Source organism: Ambystoma mexicanum, chromosome 7q, assembly GCF_040938575.1.
Source record: "Ambystoma mexicanum isolate Mex_15411 chromosome 7q, UKY_AmexF1_1, whole genome shotgun sequence".
In the NCBI taxonomy this organism is placed as follows: domain Eukaryota; kingdom Metazoa; phylum Chordata; class Amphibia; order Caudata; family Ambystomatidae; genus Ambystoma; species Ambystoma mexicanum.
Window position 1 is genome coordinate 1,026,518,838 of NC_090941.1, and position 21,894 is coordinate 1,026,540,731.

The 21,894-nt window shown below is 48.9% G+C and overlaps 1 protein-coding gene across 4 annotated transcripts in view; it reads left to right on the forward strand.

Annotated features, from left to right (window-relative positions):
• The window catches only part of NUMA1 (nuclear mitotic apparatus protein 1), a 1,289,555-nt gene that overhangs the window by 775,326 nt on the left and 492,335 nt on the right, over positions 1–21,894 (forward strand). For all 4 annotated transcript variants that reach the window (XM_069640302.1, XM_069640305.1, XM_069640304.1 and 1 more), the window contains exon 14: positions 15,445–19,824. In XM_069640302.1, the coding sequence (XP_069496403.1) occupies positions 15,445–19,824 (4,380 nt within the window). The remainder of the gene's footprint in view (positions 1–15,444; positions 19,825–21,894) is intronic.

A 21,894-nucleotide genomic window follows, 5' to 3' on the forward strand; every position in this document is an offset into this window, starting at 1 on the left:
TCTCCATCCGGATCTAACTAAGTGGTCCAGGGACTGCAACCTACGGACAGGCAAGCCCTTTCGGCTGCCCTCTCTGCAGGCCACCATCACCACAGACTCCTCGCTCGAGGGCTGGGGAGCCACCCTGGACAATCTTTCGGTCCACGGCACCTGGACTCGACAGGAGCAGCAATACCACATCAATTGGTTGGAGCTGAACGCCATCTGGCTAGCGCTTTGAGCATTCCTACCACTTCTCAATGGAAAGGTTGTCCTCGTCCAGACAGACAACTCGACCAGCATGTGCTACGTCAACAAGCAGGGAAGCACCAGATCCCCTCCTCTGTGCAGGCTGGCGATCGGCATGTGGGAATGGGCTCTGGAAAATGTCATTTACCTCTCGGCAGTCCACCTCCTGGGGGAATCCAACCAGGAGGCGGACAGACTCAGCAGGCTGGGAGCAGACAATTACAAGTGGCAGCTAAACAACCTAGTTATTCAGGAGATCTTCAATGGACGAGGTCAAGTGGATCTCTTTGCCACCTAGCACATCAAGAAGTGTCCCCAGTTTGCATCCTGGCAGGGTCTGGGCGATGCATTTCACCTCCATTCGACCGGCATGAAGGCCTACGCCTTTCCGCCTACTCCCCTGATTCACAGGGTAATTTGATAGTTCCATGGTGGCAGGCCAGGCCATGGTTTTCGGAACTACTCAGCCTCTTAGAGATGCCCCCGATGCACCTTCCGACGGGCCCAGCTCATCTTCTGGCGCAGCAGGGGGGGAGGGGCACAATCATGCACCCCGCGCCAGGGAAACTAGCCCTCACAGCGTGGTACCTGAGCAGGTAACGCTTCGTCGCCTTAGCCTCTCACAGGCCAATCTGGAAATCGTACAGGGCGCCAGGAGCAAAGCCACCAGGGCCCAGTACAAAAGCAAATGGACCAGATTCTGCCACTGGGCAGACTTCAAGGGAATTGACCCCTTGTCCTGCAATTTGGACTATGTGCTTTCCTTTTCGGCACACCTCGCTCATTCAGGCATACAGGTGGACACCTGCCGTACCTACCATGCAGCCATTGGGGCTTACCGGAACTCTGAGGAAGGTATTTTTTCCTCCTCCAACCCTATCGTCAAACATCTGACTGGTCTCGCTAGGCTCTACCCGTCCTCAATAGACGGCACCCGGTGTCGGACCTGAACATAATATTGGGCGCCCTGGCGCACAAACCATTCGAGCCAATGTCGTCCGTGGACATTAGGCTGGTCACCATCAAGACGGCCTTACTAGTTGGTCTTACCTCGGCTCGCAGAGTTAACGCTGGTTGCCTCTGAACCATTTACCACCTTTCACAAGGACAAGTTAGTTATGCGGTCGCACCCGGCATTTCTGCCCAAGGTTCCATCTGCATTTCACTTGAACAAAGAAATAGTCCTTCCTACGTTCTTTCCTGATCCCAAGGACGAAGGGCAGAGAGGTCTGCACTGCCTGGATGTCAGGCGTGCCCTAAAATTCTACTTGGACAGGACTAGGGGCTTCCGCAAGTCAGACGGTCTCTTTGTCACTTTCGGAGGCTCAAGGCCAGGGTATCGGGCCTGTATGGCCTCTTTTTTTTGTTGTTCCACTGTTGTTGGTTTACATTGCATTGCCTACATTCCTGTTGCGTACATTCTTTACTTCTAGGTTTCTTTTTGTGATTGACCTTGTGTGTCCTCCTTTGCTCTGATTTTGTGTTCTCCTTTGCTCTCATATATTGGGCTGTTCCCCACTGTTCTTGGCGTTGCACTACACTGCTTTCATCTTCCAATCTAGGTGCCCAACTGTGCTTAGTTGTTGGTAATCTGCATACTTTGACAGTGTATTGCATCTGATTCTCTGGTCTGTTGATTCTTGCCCATTGTTTGCTCCCCCTTTTTTTTTTTTTTTGGTCACCCCACCTCCTGCCTGCTCCCTGGCGCTACTCCCCATCCCCTGCTTGGGCCCTCTCACCTCCCTTGCGCTTCCTCTCTGAACCCTCTGTGCTGCTCTCTCTCCTGTCTTCTCCAACTGCTTTTCTATTGACTATCCTATCCCTCTCACGAAGTCTGGCAGGAAGAAGCTCAAAAAGGACATCCTGTTCTCTAACTGAGGCCTCCCTATCGCCGACACCTACACCAGTGCTTCCTCCAGACAGACGCTTAACAGCATCCTCTGTCGTTCCCTCTCCAGGCCTATGGACCCCCATGAAACATGTGTATGAGCGCAGTACAAATAAAATATCATATGGTCTCTGTTCTCTCTCCCTTTTCCTCTTCTCCCATTAATGGTGGCATCCAGTGGGAGGCCCTCATGACCCCTTTTGACTCCTCAAAGACATCATTAATGTCTACTTAAATGGCACCGTCATGGTCCCAGGGCCCTCAGGCTAACTTCCTCCTTTTTGATGGATGCTTCCTTTCCTCTCCTGCGATCACTTCTTTACCTTATCTGGTGCATCCGACGCCTCCATGCTCTGCCACCTCTACTGCACCCTCTGCTGCTTCTCTGGCCACCCTCTTGCCTCCTTACTCAGCCACCCCTCTTGCACCCTCTTTCTCTTCCCTGGCTACCTTGCCTTCCTCCTCTGCCCATCCTTGGGCACCCCCAACCCTTCCGCAGGGCGTACCTCTGACCTGTTCTCTACAGTGGCAGTCCTTTAAAGGGGGCAACCTGCTCCACATCACTACTCTCAACTCTCTCTCAGCTGCTGAACTCCTCTGACATCTTCCGTCTCCTGGAAGAACTTGATTTGTATGTTCTCTGTCACACCTGACTTGGTTCGCGGCCAGCTCTGTCACGAAATTTGACACTCCTTCCCGATGGCTACAAGATCCTCTCTGAACCCAGAACCAACTGTCCCGGTGGGGGTGTAGCCTTGATTTTCCTGGATTGAATCCCTGCTTCTATCATTCCAATGCAGCACTCCTCCTCCTTTGAATGCCTGGTCTGCAGGCTCTCCATCTCTCCTGGACTCTTTCTCACTGTGGCCACTATCTACATGCCGCCTGACCAGGTCGCCCTCTTCCTCTGAGTTGACTGACATCTCTTCCTCACTCCTTTCCTCTCTCTGCCCACTCTGGGCCCGCTTCCTGCCTCCTTCCTGTGAGGCTAAGAACCTTGGTGTCATCTTCGACTCCACCCTCTCGTTCTTTTCCTTTTCTCACTTCCCCCAGAAGCTCTGGTCCTCTCACGGCTGGACTATTCCAACAGCCTCTTTCTAAATCTTCCTCTTCAACCTGTACAACTTATCAAGAACAGGACTGCAAGACTTGTCCTTGGCCTCAAAACCAGGGATCGGATCTCTCCAGCTCTGAAATTGCTTCACTGGCTCCCTGTGGCTGCAAGGATCAAGTATAAGACCCTCTGCATCGTCCACAACGCTTTCTGGGGCCTGGGACCGCTCTACCTCCCAACTTTCTCTTCCAAAACCTCTTTCTTCTCGAGCTCTCTGCTCATCCACCTCCAACTCTCTACTTCTCCAAGCAGAGAGATGGGCGCAGTTCTCTCTGCTCGGCTGTGACCTCCCCCTGGAACAGCCTCCTTGCCTCTCTCAAACTTGAGCAGAACCACCTCTGTTTCCGGAAGCAGCTCAAGCCCTTCCTTTTCGCTTCTGCTTTCCCTCTTCCTCTCCCCTGCTGATGCACCTGACTGCTCCGCGCACTGGTCACCCTCTGAACTCTGGCTCAGGCTCCTGCATGTCCGATTGCCCTCGCACTGCCTTCGGGCTCCCCAGCACTTAAGGGTCTGTATCTGCAACGCTGCAGTGCCTTCTCTCTGCACTTATAAGCCTCCCGCTGGCTGCACTTTTGAGTTAACTGCACTTCCTTTCCCTCCCTAGCACTTCTCCCCTTCCATCTTCCCCGCACTTGCGTGATCTGAATGACACATCGCCTAGTAAGATCGTTATTTTGTCCTCCCTTTGTTTTCCCCTCGTCTTTTTGCGCCTAGAAACACTTGTGTACAGGCGCGTTATAAATTCCACATCACCATATCAAATGGCATGTCCAAAATTTTGGACTGAACGTCCGGTCTTAAATTGGTGGCTTTGAGCCATCTCTGCCTCTGAACAAGACACTCTGTTGCCCATTTGACGTAAACCTGTTTCTGCGATGTCTACTGCCACTGTAATATCGTGTTCTGAGCCTACTTCCCCTTCTTGGAACAGAGCCAGAGCTTCCACTTTCTTAACGTCATGTAAGAAATACAGAATAGGGCCCAGTTTATACCATAGTACCCGGTCATAGTGGGACAAAATGGCCAGGGCGTTAGCGGCTTTAATTGTGCTTGCAGCAGTGTAAATGACACTTTTCACTATTGCGCCCAGTTTCTTCCCCTCCTGATCCGGGGACACCATGGACAAAGACGGGTTCACTGATTGCTTTCTGGCCGCGGCTGAGCCCACAGTGAAGGCTGGGACCTCAGGCACTTGGGGGTCGGGGGGGGGCCCGAACCCATGACCCTCCATTTTCTCTCGAGTCTATACCGCTTGGGGGCACGGTGCTCTGGGTCTTCATTAGGGCTAAGCCCTCCTCCCCGATATTGTCCAGTAAGGGGATGGACATGATGGTCTTCTGTATGGACTTGCGTCTTTGGTAAAGAAATTATTCCTTTTTAGTCTCCTCAGGTACCAGATGAAGCATCTCAGAGGCCCTGAACATCATAGAGTGAAACTAGCCAACCTCGTCCGGTGAAGAGGCCCTGTGGGGCTCATCTGTGCCCAACTGTTGCCCTTCTGCTGGCACAAAGTCATCCACCTAGTTGTCTGTGGCCATAGCCGCCATATCGTGTGTGTGTAGGCGGATCCCCAGTCGGAGTAAAATCCGAGGATGGGGTGTCGAGGCGGAAGTGTCGGTAACGCCTTGGGCCCATTAGGACCTTTGCCTTGCACCGGCATGGACTCCCCATGCTGCGGTCTTGGAGGGCTCCTAGCCGGTGCAGGGCCCGGTGTGGGAGGTGATCTCTTCTGGATTTGCGCCTTCAGTGAGGCAGTGAATCGGACTCCCTCCGTGCGGACCCCCCCCCCCACTGTGATGGGTCCATGACCCCCCTTCGTGGTCCAAATAATAATCCTCGGGTAGATCGCCATCGTCCGAGCTGGTATAAATCTGCACTGGCTTCTCTGGGGCAGCCCGCAGGCCCATACCCTTCTTAGGATCGGCAGGAGCCTTACCCCTTCCCCTCTCCAAAGACTTCTGGGGTGAAGCAGACAGAGGATCTGTCCCCATTCCAGGGACCTTGGCAGGTGCCGCAGCAGCCACCTCACGCTTGTTGGCAGCGACACCCGAGGAGTAGCTGTAGCCGTGACTGTGGAACCCTTTTGTGTCCAGCCCTCACCTTCGACGAAGCTAGATATTTTGCTCTATTGTCTTCAAACCTGTACATCTTCCAGCAGTACAACAACTTACGCTTGTCCTTTTTTAAGATGTTGAATTCCATCTGATTAGCAGCAGCTAGATTCCCTTTTTAGCATATGACATGTTTTTTCTGGCGCCTTTTCGTTCATGGCTTTCTCCAGCATATTTTGATAAGTCACAGCTATTTTATTGAAAGCGTCCAGTTGAGGTAGTTCTTTAAAAGTGTCTTCAAAAAGAGGGGCTAGGACCGCTGCCGAGAGCCGGTGTTTATCGATGTGATCACCACTCTTTCTGTTTTAGGTTTCTTGGACTGAGACGGACAGACAAGGTTAAAATGAATCAGTATATGGTCCGACTGGGACAAGGCCTCACATGCACCTTATTAATGAGGACATTCAAACTAGTACCCAATCCAGGACCCTCCCCTTAATATGGTCTGCAGTCTGTTCATTGTGCTGAAAGCCCATTTGGACAGTGTACTTTCTGTAATCGCTGCCGTCTGATCAGATTTATCATGGAGTCCTAGATTGAAATCCCCTAATAGAAACAACCTTGAGGAGGGTTTAAGAAACGGAGAGGGTGTATTTCCCAGAAATTCTGGGAAATCGGGCAAAGCAGTAGGTGGCCGATATACAAGAACAAGATCAATAGCAGTGTTCGGGTCAATCGACACCTTAGCACGCAGTACATCACATGGGTTATGTGCTTCAAGACAAATTGTGTGAATCTAGAGGGACGATTTATAAATCCATGCAACCACCCCCACCGTCCAGTGGATCGGTCCACTCAGATAATGGTATAACCGTTAGGAACTGCTAATAGTGCAGGATCTGTCGCTTCATGCAGCCAAGTATCCATAATGGCACAAATGTCAACTTGTTCATCTATTACATAATCTGCGATGCCCATCGCATGCTTAATCACGGAGCGGGTATTTATCAATACGCACACAAGTGGTGCCATCATGCTTACCAGAGTCCACCCCCGCCCCCACTAATATCACAGAAGGCACTGTATAGTGACCACAATGGCTAGTAACCAGCAAGGTAGTGGCTCCAGATGATTTCAGGGGAATTAAAGTACTTGATTCTGGATCTGACGCCCCGGGAAACAGATCACATCCCAGAGGATAGCGTCCTACACGTGCCGGACGCGAACCAGCGAGCACTGTCCTTGATCACATGCTGGTGCTAACGCGCTGCCAACAGAGTTTAAGGCTGTAAGAGTTTCTGGGTAATGTAATTCATGGGAAATAGCAATGGCAATTTAAGCCATAGTCTAGTCACCAAGTATTAAGTGCTCGTGAAGTACCATAGAGCACCAAGAACAATAGTCTGAATTCAAACGCAGCAATTCGGGAAGTTTTTAAAATAAAATCACTTTGTTGTGAAAGATACACAATGCAAATAAATCGAACCTAGAAATTCCCACAGAACGATTTACAGCCATAAGACATTCAAGTTAGTTCTCACGCAACTGATGGAAGCAAGCCTCACAGGAGCATGATAAGAGATGCTCCGTACAGTTTGAAGTCGCACAGCATTCAGCCCGGTACAATGCAGCAAAACAGTCACGCAAGGCACACAATAGGATCAGAAAGTAAGAAACGAGCCTCATCAGGGTAACCGCTGGCTTTATATGGCAAAAACCAACCTTGTTCACGTGCTGCAAAAGTGAAACTGTTTTTCTTTTACTGAGGATTCCCAAGCTGAACGGGAATATTCATGAGCATGTGAATCCATGCCAGACCCATCCTGGAGAACAGGAGTACAGGAAAGTAACTTTAACGTTTGTTCTATTTTTGTCATCTCACATCCTTTCTTGAAAAGTCTGCCTTAGCTGTTCAACCATTGCTACTCTAGATGGGCTAAGGAAACTTGGAAAGTTCTACAAGTTTGCTCAAGTCAGAATAGTGATCATGGTCTCCGTAAATTCCGCCTTAGTGTGTTTTGATGGAGAAGTGGCTGTGTGTGTGCAATCCCAGTGACTTGGTGTCATCTGATGGGTGAAGCGCTGAAGGTTCATTGTAAATCATTTTATCTGGATGCAGTGTGTCCCGTGGTCTTGATGAGGAACTGTTATTCCGACTTGTTAATGCTCAGCTAGAGGTCAGTGTTGGACTTCATGTCTTGATCAGAGCAAGTCTGGGCAGGACTTCAGTTGGTGCAACTTTCTAAGTGCATATTGGTGAATGCAGATGTGAGTGGTGAGGAGGGCTTTCATGAGCCCAATGTAGAGGTTCAAGATCATGATTGAGAGGATGGGTCCATCTTGTAGTCTAGGTAGGAAGTTAACCAGCAGAGGACGTTTCTTCCAAAGCGGTTTAGCAGTACGTTGAGAAGGACTTGAGGATCTACTTTGTCAAAAACAGTTGATAGATCGATGAGTGGATGTGTCCATTGAAAATGCTGAGTAGAAGTAGATGTTCGAGGGGATTGGGTCCTCCGACGTATTCCATATCTATGACAGTAATCACCACAGCTGTGCTGCTTTGGAAAATCTTTCTGCGTCCTGCGTCGATGATGCCGATATGCTGCCCCCGAGGACGACCTCCGACGGGCGACGTCACTGGATGTTATAAGTAGGACGCACGACGCCTGTAGCCTCAGTTCCATTTTTTCCGCGAACGTGTTCGCTTCTGAGATCTCGGCGCACCTCGACTCTTTTGAGTTTATTTATCGGTTCTTCGAACCTGTTCGTTCATGAAGTTATTCTTCGTGATGTCTACCTCCTCTTCCACCCCGCGTCCGGGCTTTAAGAAGTGCGGGGACTGTGGGTCCAATATGTCGGTGATGGACTCACACGACGCCTGCCTCTGGTGCCTCAGGGAGGCCCATGACACGGATGATTGTGTCGACTGCCAGTTGCTTACGTCCAAAGCCTTGCGGGAGCGCAAGAAGAAACTGTCGGTAGGTAAGGTGTCCAAGCCACGGAAGTCGAGGTCTGCGGGGCTTTCGACGGACGATTCTCTGCATCGTCGTCGAAAGTCCAGTGGGTCTCGGTCCCGGAGTAGGTATCGCCACTCCTCTGCCTCATCGAGGCACTCCCGGAAGCGCCGTCATCGGTCGCCTTGCCCATCCTCATCCAAGGACTCCGCCCGTCGGCGGGTCGCTTATCCCACCAAGCAGGCGACACCGGAGGAATGGGCTTCCTCCGGTAAGAAAATGCTATAGATTCTCGAATCGCAGGGCACTGGTCCGTCCACGCCTCCGAGTGGGGTCGGTCGTGATCGGTCGAGAGACACCGCTCGTACGCCTTCAGGCTCGGGTGGTTGGCACGATTCGCGGGAAAGGTCCCGCTCGGACAAGGGGAATCATTCTCGTCATGCCCGTTCCAGGTCCAGGGTCCTTGACGCGCTCGAGACCGTGTGCACCTGTGGTGTCTTTGAGGAAGACGCCGACGCCTGTGGCGCCAAGGTCGTCAACGCACTCTTTCGAGGCTCTGCCTCTGAAGAAGTGATCGACGCCATCGGTGCCCAGGCTGTCGAGGGACACACAATGCCCTCAACGCCTTTCGAGGCTGTTTCGACGGGGGTACCCCAGGGCACGGTGGAACCCCCCTGGAAAGGCTCTGGCCAAGGTCAAGCATGGCTTTGTTCCCCATTCTGTGCCCTCTTACTGCCATCTTGAGTACATTTCCAAGGTGGATGAGGGCTCTGATGATGGCATGGTTCTTGATACGGTGCCAGATGAGATTCTCTCTGGCCGTAGCCAAATTGAGGACCTGCGTCAGTCCCTGCACGACGCCAGTGGTCTGGACACACCTCCGGAGGTGGAGTTTTGTAGGCCTGAGCCTGGCACTCATGCCGACTCCTTGTACCAGCGCCTTATGTCTAGGGTCACCGAGTACTTGGGGTGGTCTGCTCCCCCAGGGGATTCTCTTCAGGATGACCTTACGGATATCCTCGACCAAGGTCCACCAACTGACCCGGTACTGCCTTTCCATATGGCTCTACAGAGGAGGGTGGCGGTGGCTTAGACTGCTCCAGAGAGTCTCCCAGCAGTGAGCAAGTCTTTGCCGCGAAAATATCACCCAGCCAGTAGCGACCCCTGCTACTTGACCAAGCACCCCACTTCGGAGAGTTTGGTGGTGCAGGCGGCTACGGCCCTGGCAAAGCAGGAGTCGTATCCTACCATCCCTCTTGATAGGGACGACAAGCGTTTTGATGGTTGGGTGAAGCAAGTGTTTTCTTCAGGGGGTATGGCGCTTCAGGTGGCCAACTCCGTATGTGCCTTGTCTCGTTTTCACGCACACTCTGTGGAACTGTGTTTCCTTAGCGGCTGAACATATTCCCGAAGGGGACGAACGGGATGGTTTCCTTGCCATGGTTCAGGATGGCAAGGATGCCATGTGTGAGGCTGTTAAGTCTGGTTTGGACATGGCAAATTGCGTCAGCCGGGCCATGGCGGCAAGCACTGTAATGCGCAGGTTTGCGTGGTTGCTGAAGTCGGGGTTTGCTCCTGATGTGCAGGCCCGGCTCCTCAACATGCCCTTTGACGGTGAACATCTTTTTGACAGCAAGGCTGACGAGAGCCTTGAGAGGTTGCGGACCTCCGAAGCTGCAGCAAAGTCGTTGGGCGCTGCAGTTCGACAACCTCCGCCTTTTCGTCCTAGGGGACAGCAATGGAGGGGAGGTTCCTTTCGTTTTTATTCATCCTTTGGTAAAGCGAGAGGAGCTGCCAGTCAAAGGGGCCACCGTAGGAGTGCCAGAGGTGGAAAACAAGGTACTCGAGGTGCCAAGGCCGCTCGGGCAATTGCCTCTTTGCCCTCGGGCAACGCCGCTTCAGCTTAGTCATGAGGCCATGTCCCATGGTTCGCTGGTTGGGGGAAGGCTGGCGCAGCATCTTGTAGAGTGGCGTGCCATTACTTCAGATGTGTGGGTTCTGGAGATCATAGCCCACGGCTACTGTCTTCCTTTCTGGCAGAGGCCTCACGACAATCCACCGGGGAATCTCTTTGAAGAGTCCGGATCTGCTCCTTGCGCAGGAAATTCGATCCCTGCTGGAGAAAGGCGCCATAGAAATGTTGCCTGTAGCGGAGAGGAACAAGGGATGGTATTCACCTAATTTTTTGATTTCCAAGCAAGACGGGGGATTGAGACCCATCATGGACTTGCGCGGTTTGAACAAACTCCTCAGCAAGGACAAGTTCAAGATGGTTACTCTCTCTAAAGTCCTCCAGGCCCTTCAACTTCAGGACTGGTTGGTTCTCTCGACCTCAAGGACGCTTATTTTCATGTGGCGATCCATCCAAAGCACAAGTAGTACCTGAGGTTCACGGTTGGCGACTCGCACTTTCGGTTTTGGGTCCTGCCGTTCGTATTGACCTCCGCCCCAAGGGGTCTTCACCAAGCTCATGGTAGTGGTGGCAGCACATCTCAGGAAAGTGGGGATTCACGTCTACCCCTACCTGGACGATTGGTTGATCAGGGCGCGCTCTCCCGAGCAAGTCCTGGATCATCTGTCAGTCACCTGCCACTCCCTCCACAAGCTGGGCTTCTCCCTCAACTTGAAGTCCCATTTGACTCCAACTCCGAGGCTCCAGTACATCGGAGCACTGCTCGACACGTCCCTGGGGCAGTGTTTTCCTACCCAGGTGAGGGCTCATCACATTCAGCAGATGGTGCACAAGTTTCAGCTTGCCCAGAGTCTCCCAGCGTTCGAGTTCTTGAGATTGCTCGGCCTCATGGCATCCTGCATTCTTCTGGTGCCAGAGGCCAGGTTGCGGATGAGATCTTTGCAATGGGCACTCAAGCTCCAGTGGTCTGTCCTCCGGCAGGATGTCGGACCCTGTTCAGGTGCCGTCCTCGGTCGCCCGGGACCTTCTGTGGTGGACCGTCGAAGGCAATCTGATGAAGGGGGCTCCTTTTTGGCTACCCTGGCCGGAGGTGTCGATTGTGACGGATGCATCCCTCACGGAATGGGGAGCTCATGCCAACGAGTTGACAGTCAGCGGTCGTTGGTCTCCGTCGGAGTCCAGACTCCATATCAATCTGTTGGAGCTGAGGGCCGTCAGGCTTGCCCTGAAGGCTTTTCTGCCGACTGTGCGAGGAAAAAATGTCCTGATCCTGACGGACAACACAGTGGCCATGCACTACCTCAACAAAAAAGATGGGGAGGGGGCAGGGTCAGTTCCTCTGTGCAGGGAGGCGATGCAGCTCTGGTTCTGGGCCATCCAGCAGGAAGTTTCGATCTCGGCAGTTCATCTGGCCGGAGACGAAAACGAGACGGCGGATGCTCTGAGCAGGCAGAGCGCGATTTCTTACGAGTGGGAGTTGGCTCAGGAGATTCTCCTGGAGATCTTCGCCCTTTGGGGGACCCCTCAAGTGGATCTCTTCGCCTCCAGTGTCAACCGGAAGTGCTAGAGGTTCTGCTCGTGGGAATTTCCTCCAAAAGGAGCCTTACGAGACGCGTTCATGGTGGAGTTGTCATTCCCATTGCTGTACGCGTTTCCTCCAGTCCCCGTCATCTAGCTAGTACTGCAGAGGTTGCGAAGGTTCGGTTCCCGGATGATCCTCATTGCTCCGGCGTGGTCCTGGAGGATGTGGTAGCCGGACCTTCCCGACTTGTCCATCTGTCATCCACGTCGTCTTCCCTACCGAGACGATCTGCTCTCACGGGAGGGGGGTCAGTTTCTCCATACAGAGGTCAGATCCCTTAACCTTCACGCTTGGTTTCTGAAAGGTTGAGGTATAAGGATTGGAACCTCCCTGAAGACGTGATGGAGGTGTTGCTTTCGGCCAGAAGGCCCGCAACAAAGTCCCTGTACCGTTGCCATTGGCGTAAGTTCTGCGACTGGTGCAGGGTTAAGAATGTGGATCCTTTTGCATGTGACATTCCTGTGGTTCTCTTTTTTGCTTTCTTTAGCCCACAGGGGCTTGCAAGTGGGTACCGTTAAAGGTTACCTGGTGGCGCTGTCCATATTTAAGCGCTCGTCTGCAGAGTGTTCTTATTTTAAAATTCCTTTAATTTCTCAGTTTCTAAAAGGTCTCACTAATGTGTTCCCTCCGTCACCTTTCCAGGTGCCCGGTTGGGATTTGAACCTTGTCCTCAAGTTTCTGATGGGTGCTCCGTTTGAGCCTTTGCATTCATGCCCTTTGAGACTGTTTACTTTTAAAACTGTGTTTTTAGTTGTGGTTACTTCCGCTCGCAGAGCGAGTGAGTTACAGGCACGTTCAGTTAAGCCACCCTTCACTGTGTTTCATAAGGACAGGGTTGTCCTTAGAGTTCGTCCTTCCTTTCTTCCGAAGGTGGTGTCGGAATTTCATTTAGGCCAGAATGTTGTTGTTCCGGCATTTCATCCTCCTCCACATCCTGGTAAGGAAGAGGAGAGGCTCTATTGGCTCGATCCTAGGAGAGCGCTAAGCTTTTATATTTCACGCATGTCCCGGATCAGAGTGGACGATCAACTCTTCATTGGTTACGCTGGTAAGCGTTTGGGACAAGCTGTGACTAAGCAGACTTTGTCTCGCTGAATTATTCTTGCTATTTCTGGGTGTTGCCGCTTGGCGGGTAAGGAACCACCGGTCGGCTTGCGGGCCCATTCTACCAGGGGGTAAGGCTACCTATACTGCCCTACAGAGGGGTGTTCCTATTCATAACATCTGTGACGCAGCCACCTGGGCTTCGGTCCATACTTTTGTACGTCACTACTCCCTCGATTCCATCCGTGGGCAGGATCTGGCCTTTGGCAAGGCGGTCCCTTGCTCTGCAATTTGATTGGGCATTCTAAATTTCTTTTGCTAAATTCTTTTCCCACCTACTTGCATTGGTACTGCTTTGGGAATCTGTCATAGATATGGAATACGTCGGAGGACCCAATCCCCTCGAAGAACAAGTTACTCTCTTACCTGGTAACATTCTTTCGATGGGATGGTCCGACGACGTATTCCATATCGCTCCGTCCCCGCTACAGAATTTCTTATGCGATTGCAGCTTACGTTTCCGCAAGGCTTTGTGTCGTTAGACTGGCCGAAGACTGGTGCCACACGTTCTGGGGAAAGAACTGAGGCTACGGGCGTCATGCGTCCTACTTATAACATCCAGTGCCGTCGGAGGTCCTCGGGGCAGCGTATTGACGTAATCGACGCAGACGCTGAAAGATTTTCCGAAGCAGCACAGCTGTGGTGATTACTGTAATAGATATGGAATACGTCGTCGGACCATCCCATCGAAAGTAAATTACCAGGTAAGAGTAACTTGTTCGTCTCATGCTTGGGTATTGCCTGTCTCTGTGCTGCGTTTAGGTCTGCAGTTGACTATTGCCATTGATTTCTCTGAAATTGGGTAACTACAGCTCTTTCAGGCATCTTGCCCACGCTAGAAAGTGATGTCATAGTTACTAAGCACATCCAGGTCGATGTTTTTTTGTATTTTGGGGGAGGATTCGTCCTGTGTTTAGCATGGTGAATAAGGTGGCCGCAGTGAGGGATTCACTGTATCAGTAGAGGGTGGATGGCTTCTACTGGGAAGTTTTGGGGGTGCAGGCTGGCATATTGTCGTCTGTGTAGGATGATATTTAGAGGGATAATAGCGTCTTTGTCATGTTCTCCATGTTTTGCGTAGTAGAGTGAGCCATTGGTTGCTTAGTTTCCGTTAAATGTTTTGACCAATCTTGCTGATCTTGTCCACAAAATTTGTTAAGGGCAGTGGATTTCTCAATGTAGTGTGGTATTGGAGGGTTGAGAAAGGTGTTCCTGCGCTGTTACTGTCTTGGGCAGTTTGCTTTGTTTACTGGTTTCAATGTTGATCTGATAATGGGAGACATTTGTGGCAGCTGAGGGAAGTTGAGTTCTTTCTGCAAATACAGTTGGCTCAGCTGGAGCTATGGACTTTGAATGAGTTTTGTATTGCTACTAGTTGACCTTCTGCATTCCCTGCCTGCTCCACAAAGCTGATGGTTTTATTTTTCAGGGGCACTTAGGTTTGACTTCAGCGTGCCTCTAGTAGGTAGTTGTTTGCCGCCTTTGTTGTTGGGGTCCTGATAAGGGTGGTGGCTTGGTTGATATGGTAATTTGTGAATTTCTAATGTAAATGTATTGTTGGGTGGAGATTTCTACTTGATGGGTTTGAGTTTGGTATTGATGATCCGGGTGGCGTGGTGGATGCTAAATGGAAAGGCAGGGGGATATGACCAGTCAAGAGGTTGGTGTGTTATGGAGAGATGGTAAGTGTGTGATTAAGGCAGTTGCCTTTGTTGTGAGTCTGTGGTTTTGTCACTGGTGAAGTTGTTCATCTAAAGCTCAGTAGTGTCTCCTGCGTGGTCTTGGTGGCAGTGGTGGTAGAATGAAGTCCCAATTAGTTGATGTGCGAGAGGCATCTTAGTGAGCAGACTGGTCAAGTAGTTGATTAAGGATTTGTAAATGAGGCTTCAGGTTACTGTGGGCGATGAGAGGAAATTGCAAGTTTGCTTTGTAGGACCGGATGGTGGTGTCTTCCAAGCCTTGCAGGGCCAGTATACCTTGGGGCTGGTTGAATCCTCCCCCATTTCTTGTGGGCTCGTTGGGTTGAATGCTGTAGCCATACGGGATAGGCCATCCAGGATTGAAGTAGAGCTGACTAGCCAGGTTTCAAGGATGAAGTGCGTCTAGTTAATCGTGGTGTAGCATTTGATTTCACCCGATTGTGAAATTGTGCAGCGTTGATTAGCTTTTGATTCTGGGTTCACATGGGCGTGGCTGTGTTTCGGTGTTCATTCCATCATCAGTGGTGTCAGAGAATGGTGTTTGAGCTGTGGAGTGAGACAGATATTCTGCTTACCTAAGGTGCTCCATGTAAAAGTCCTGGCAGTTTCCGGATCCTAACGGTGCCCATTTCTGCATCTTACCCTCGCTTCAGATGCCCTGAGAGCTAAGAGTTAAGGTCTGTGAAGGAATGAGAGGGAGCGGAGTGGGGGTTCGGGGAAGAGCGACCGGCAGGAGAAAGACATATTGGCTGTTGGGCTGGGCAAATGTAATTGTTGCTAATGTGACCTTGCACCAGCTGAAGAGCAACCTTTCCCCATATATTGAATACTTATTTGTTAGCATTTGTTCTGCAAACATTTAGAATGAAACCTTATGACTAACTCTGGTCTTTTCCTGGTCCCTTCTTCAGCTAGAAGCATTAAAACAGGAAGTTGTGGAACTAAAGGTGAAAGTAAAGGAGCTCCAAGACCGAATCATTCTGCTTGAGCAAGAAAAGAGCTTTCTTCAAGTGGAGTTGCAATCTGAAAAGGACAAATTTGATAAAGAGAAACAGCAGCTTGATGACTTGATCACAAATCTGCAGACTTCCCTTTCAGAAATGACAGTCCAAAATGCAAGGTTGGAGCAGGAGGCCCAAGCCCAAGAGCAGCGCTTAACTGCCCAGATAAACACTTTAGAAAACGAGATTTCAAAGTTAAATGCCAGTCTAGCAACAAAAGAACAAGATGTAGAGAATCTACACCAACAAATCGAAGAGGAGAGGAAACTGAAGGGCCAGTTAGTGTTGGACCTTCAGAAACAAGAGGAGGCTGCCAAAGAGAGCATTCAAGGACTGAGCTTGCAGGTGGACAATCTCAGCAACACTCTAAGGCAAACAGAGGGCACATTGGTTGATGTCACACTGAAGATGGAAAGTGAGGCCAGTCTGAAAGCGTCTTTAACTCAAGTGCATGAAAGAGTTCTTGTTGAACGGGATTCTGTTGTGCTGAAGTTTGATGAATACAAGAGGGCAAAGGAAACTGAATTGAGTTCTTTGTCAGAGCAGGTCCAAAACCTTCAAGCCCTTAGTGGCGCTTACCAGGTGGATGCAGAGGAGCTTAACAAGGAAAAGGCAGAATTGTCCCAAAAGGTACAAGAATTGGATAGCACAATTCTAGCTTTGATTGGTAAGTGCCAAAATCTGGATGCTGAAAATGAAGCACAAAGTAAAAATCATGGTGAATCCATTGAGTCGCTAAAGTCACAGCTCATTGAACGGGAGAAACTTCTTAAGGAATATAAAAATAAATTATCTCACAAAGATTTGCTGAGTGAAGAAAATCTCCAGCTTAAACAGAAAATACTCACCACAGAAGAGAATATAAAAAATCTTCAGGATCTCTTGCAGAATGAAAGAATAAAATATGCCCAAGGTCTTGAAGAAAGCAGCAAGAAGCTATCTGAGCTGGAGGCCGAGATTCAGAAGTTAACGTGCCAGAGAGCTGACACTCAGGAAGAACTTGCTGAGGAAAAAGGTAAACTTGTCCAGTTAGAAGCTCAGTTGAAGCAGCTGAAAGAAAGTTACCAGGATAACAATCGGAAACTGCAGCTTGAAATTTCTCAAATGTCCACAATCATCACAGACAAAGAAGCAGAAAGGGAAATGCTGGTTAATGAGGCAAGTTCATGGCGCAAGCAATGCGAAGAGGTTGAGTGTGTAGTGGCCCAGCGCTCCTCTCAGATGCAAGACCAAATTAAACTGTTAAAGGAAGACCACGAAAAGGTGTTGCAACAACTGCAGGTGAAGCGAGCAAGAATAGCAGAGCTTGAAGCTCAGGCAACACAGGCCACATCTGAGCAGCACGAGAAGCAGATGCAGTTGCAGTCTGATATTTTGACAGCTAATGCACTTTTAAAAGAGCGGGCGTGTGAAGAGGAAATACTCAGAAGTCTTGTCCAGTCCTTGCAACAGAAGCTTGAAGTAGATCAGCTTTCCAAAGCAGATGTTGTTTCTCAGTTGGAGGCAGACCTAAAGAAAATGACAGAGGAGCTTGGGCATGTCACAAGAGAGCTTTCCGAACAAAAGCTTAAGAGAATGGAGCTTGAAAGCACTCTAAAGCGACACAGTGAAGAAGGATCCAAAAGGATTGACAGTCTTGAATCAAATCTGTCCAGTGCTCTGTTGGCAGTGAAAGAGAAGGAAATGGCAGCAGAGAAAGTCTCAAGTGAACTTAATCTTTTGCATGTCAAGATTGAAGAAATGCAACAAAAACATGAAAATGAACTGACCAACCGGGACAATGAGATAAAGCACCTAACGGAGGAGAAAGCTTGCACAATGGCAGATCTAGCCACTGAGAAGGCTTCCAAGAACACAGCCTTTGCTCAGTTGGAACAGTCTTTAAGAGAGCAGAATGGAAAGCTATCTGCATTGGAGACTGAGCTATCTCGCTCTGTTCAGCTTGTCAATGATAAAGAAAGACAATTGGACTTACTTGCAGCGGACACAGCAAACAAGCAAGAACAATTGACTCTCCAGCAAGGGACACTTAGTGTTCTGCGGGCAGAAGTGGCTACAATTAACTCTTTGAAAGAACAACTGACCAAACAGGAAAGTGAAATGGAAAACTATAAAGGAGCTACTGAAACAAGTGTCCAAGAAACAAAAACATTGAAAGTGACAATATCTGAAAAGGAAAAAGAAATTCAACTCTTGGAGCAAAATATTCATCAACAAGCGCAAGAACTCGTCTCACTCCAAGGCTGGAAACAAGAAAAACTTGATGATATTTCTGCGCTGAAGTCTCATGTGAACCAGCTTGAAATTAAATGCAAGGAGCAACAAGACTGTATAGCTAATTTGCAGGTTGATGCAGCCAAGGCTAACATTGTTGCTTCAGAAAAAACTGTGGCAGTAGAACGTCAACAAGATCAGTTAAAGGCACTGGAACAAAATTTGTCCTGCAGAGAAAATGAGATAAAGCAACTAATGGAGGAGAAAGATCACATTTTGTTGGACCTTGCCATAGAGAAGGCGTCCAAGCTTGCAGTAGAAGCGCAGCTGAAACAGTCTATCCAAGAGCAGAAGGATGAGCTCTCCACTTTGCAAAATGAACTGTCCCGTTCTAATCAGCTTATCCATGAGAAAGAAGAGCAACTAAGTAAACTTACACAGCAGACTGCTGCCAATGCAGAAGAATTGAGACTCAAGCACGAGACTGTGAGCCTTCTCCAGGAAGAAGTGGCTGCCATGTTTGGAATGAGGGAACAACTGGCCAAACAGGAAAGAGAAATTAAAGCTTCTGTAGAAGCTACCAAAGCAAGTACAACAACAATTAATAGTTTAAAAGTGTTAATATCTGAAAAAGAAAAAGAAATTCAACTTTTGGAGCAGAATATTTGTGAACAAGCACAGAAAATGAGCACAATCGAAAACTTAAAACAAGAAAAACTCAATGATATTGCAGAGCTGCTTTCAAAGGTAAGCCAGTTGGAAAGCAAATGTAAAGAGCAGCATGAAAGTATAGCAAATTTACAGAGCAATGCCGCCAAAGCTAACTTGGTTGCGTCTGAGAGCGCTTCTGCTGCAGAACATCAGCAAGATCGGCTGCAGGCCTTGGCAGCGGAAGTTGTTCATATGAAAGAACACACTTCAGAGTTGGAAGGACTTCTGGAATCGTCCCGAGTAGCACAGTCTGATCAAGAGAACACTATAACAACTCTGAGAAGAGAAATATTAGATAAAATTAAAGAACTTGAAAGCAGTAATGCAATGGCAGATTCAGTAAAGGGGGAATTGTCATGCACACATTCTGAAATGCAAGATCTGGAGAAAGTTTCAGAGGGTTGGCAAGCGCAACTCAATGGATGCCGTCAAGTAATAGAAACAAAGACCAATGCAATCTCTGCATTAGAACAAGAGCTAGCAAGCTATCGCTTGAGGATATCAGAAGCCGAAGAAGAGCGTGCCCAACTGAAACACCTGATTGATGAAAAATCTGTAAAGAATCAGGAATTGGAGAAACATGCACTCATGCTTCAGTCGGAAATGGCAGCGTCTGCATCTGAGACATTGAAGAGAGAGTTGGCTGACTTGAAGGAGCATGCTAAGCAGATATCTATTGTAGAAGAGCTGAAGAGGGAACTTGCTGCTCACAAGGACCTGAAAGAAGAACTTAATCACTCTGTAAACACTTGGCAGCAGAAGCATGCAGAAAAGGAAGAGCAAGTCTCTTCACTTCAGCAAGAGCTTGCCAGTGCCCGACATTTTCTTGCACTAATAACGGAGAAAAATCTTGAGTTTGAGAAACAGGCACAACTATTAGTACTGGAAAGGAAAAGCATGGAAGATCAACTGAAAAACATGGGCAGTTTGCAATTAGACCTCAAAAAAGCATCTTTAGAGCTTGCAGAACTCAACAGTCTAAAAGACAGGTGCTCCCAGCAGGAGCTTGTGGTGAGGAGTCTGCAAGCTGACAATGCCAGCATCCAGTTACACGTTTGTAAACTTGAACAAGCCAACCGTCAGCTCCTAGAGAAAAACCAGGGCCTCCTTGAGGAAATGGCCCAGGGCAAGAAGCTTCTGGATGACGACCTGACTAATCTTAAGGAGCAGCATGCACAAGAACTGGAGGAACTGAAGTCTGAACTCAAGCTAGATTATCAGAAGCTCGTTGGTGAAGTCAGAGAGAGAGCCCATGAGGCCACAAAGAATTTGGAGGTGATGACCATAAAATATAATGATGCAAAAATGAAAGTTCTTGACGAAAGGCAGAAATTCCAGGAGGAGCGACAGAAACTCCTTTCTCAGGTATGTGCATCAATAAAATAACAATTTTGAAAAGTGTTTCTGTGCTCTGCATTATTCAGAGTAGGCTTCATTCAGATATGCAGCATTCACAATGTTAAATGACCATGATTATTTGAAGATAGTAGCTGAAGTGGAAAGGTTGTGGTGCAAAGCACCAATTACTTTGCCTCCTTAAGAAATGTACCTTGGCAAACTGTTCAGACCATTTTTCAAACACGCAATAGTCTGTGATCCGGCCAATAAGCTGTAGCGATTGACTGATCATTTGTTAGATCATTTATGCTCCTCTGTCTTGCATAGTTCCATACAGTTACATGACAAGTGAAAAATGGTAACTGTAATGGTTATGCTAGGTCCCATCATTCAGCATTCTATAGAAAATCACAATCCTATTAGGCTTACAAATGAAGGATGTTATTTCAAGAGCTTCACACTGCTGTTGATGTATATCCATATTCAATGGCCTGACCATCTTTTTAATCCAATGCAAATGGGTTGCGGAGGGCGGTGTGTTCTGTACTTCAACATTGGTGTTCCATGAACATTATTTCAACATTAGACAAGGGTGTAATCAACGTACCGAAGCAGAACACTCAAAATAGACTGTCTACTCCATTACTGTTCAAACAGGTGTTGGTTTGAATGACAGTAGAGAGCTTCTGCTTTAACTATACCTCATGAAACGCTGCTACACTCAAAATTCAGGAGGGAGAACGTGACCAACGTTGGGGCCTGGTTTAAAGGACCAGGTTGATGTTTCCTAATCTTGCATTCAAAGTGCAAGGATATAGTGCCATGCTCGTCCATAGTACGGTGGGTCGGGGTGGGTTGGAGGTATAGCACCCACCATTCTGCTTTGGGTTTCCTCCAGGTTCAGGTCCTGGGCAGCCTGAGCCGCAAGTTGCCTTTCCAGGTTCAAGGTGGGTACTCTGGGTCTTATTGCGGGCAGACTGTCTGGCGGAGACTGGATGTGCTCCCTGAATCTGAAGGATGCTTACCTTCATGTCCACATTTGGGAGCCCCATCATTCCTTCCTGAGGTTCAAGATCATGGGCTTCCATTTTCAGTACAAGGTCCTTCCCTTTGGCCTCAACTTGGCCCCAAAGGTATTTACAAGTTCATGTACTCAGTAGCAGCCCTGCTCAGGGTGGAAGGCCATCACCTTTATCCATACCTCGACGACTGGCTCATCTGAGCAGATTCTCCAGAGGCAGTAGGCCACACAGCTTCAGCACTTTTGCAAATGCTATACGATCTGGGGTTCTCCATCAACCTCAAGAAGTCAGTTACTCCCCACCCAGTCTTTACTTTCCTGGTGCTGATTTGGGATACAAAGGCAGAGAGTATTTTAGCCTGAGGAGACAAGATCAGAGTGATCAAGAAGGCCACGAGGCATTTTCTGTCATTGTCAATAAATTTACTCTCCCTTTCTTCCGAAGAGGTAGATTCAGTAATGAAATGCCCTTCCTCCTCCTCACCTGAAGTGACGGGCTCCGGTTTGCTTTCCTTATTATTTCTCCAAACTGGAACCTTTTTTTTTTTTAATGAGGTAGGGTCTGCCACGAAGGAAGCCACCTTGACTGCCAAAAAGGCAGGGAACAGCTGCTCAGCCACTTCGTGTCGTCAGAGCTAACTTCGGTGACAAAATGCCTGTAGTCTTACTTTTCGCACAAGCTGCATTCCTTCTGGCACAGAGGATTCTGCTCTTTACCATGCTCTGAGAAAACTAAATACAATGTAACATTTTTACAAATTCATTCAACTAAGTTATTTGCACCTTATATTTCAATACCAACTATCTTTACTTAGTGACTGGCCATGCCTATGTGTGATTATTTTTGCATGAAAAAAGCTTTCTCAGTGCTTTAGTGCTTACATGTCTTGCCTAATTGTAAAGCACTTGAGGGGTGCAGGAAGGCGCTAGCCAAAGCGCTAGCCCCTCCCCAACAGTTCCCTTTTACAGTGCTTGGGTAAGAGCGTAGCTTAAGGGGACGAAAGCTCTGGTGAGAATATTTGTTGTGCTTTCTAATCCACTACAGTTTTTCAATGTTTTTTTTACTTCATCCTATT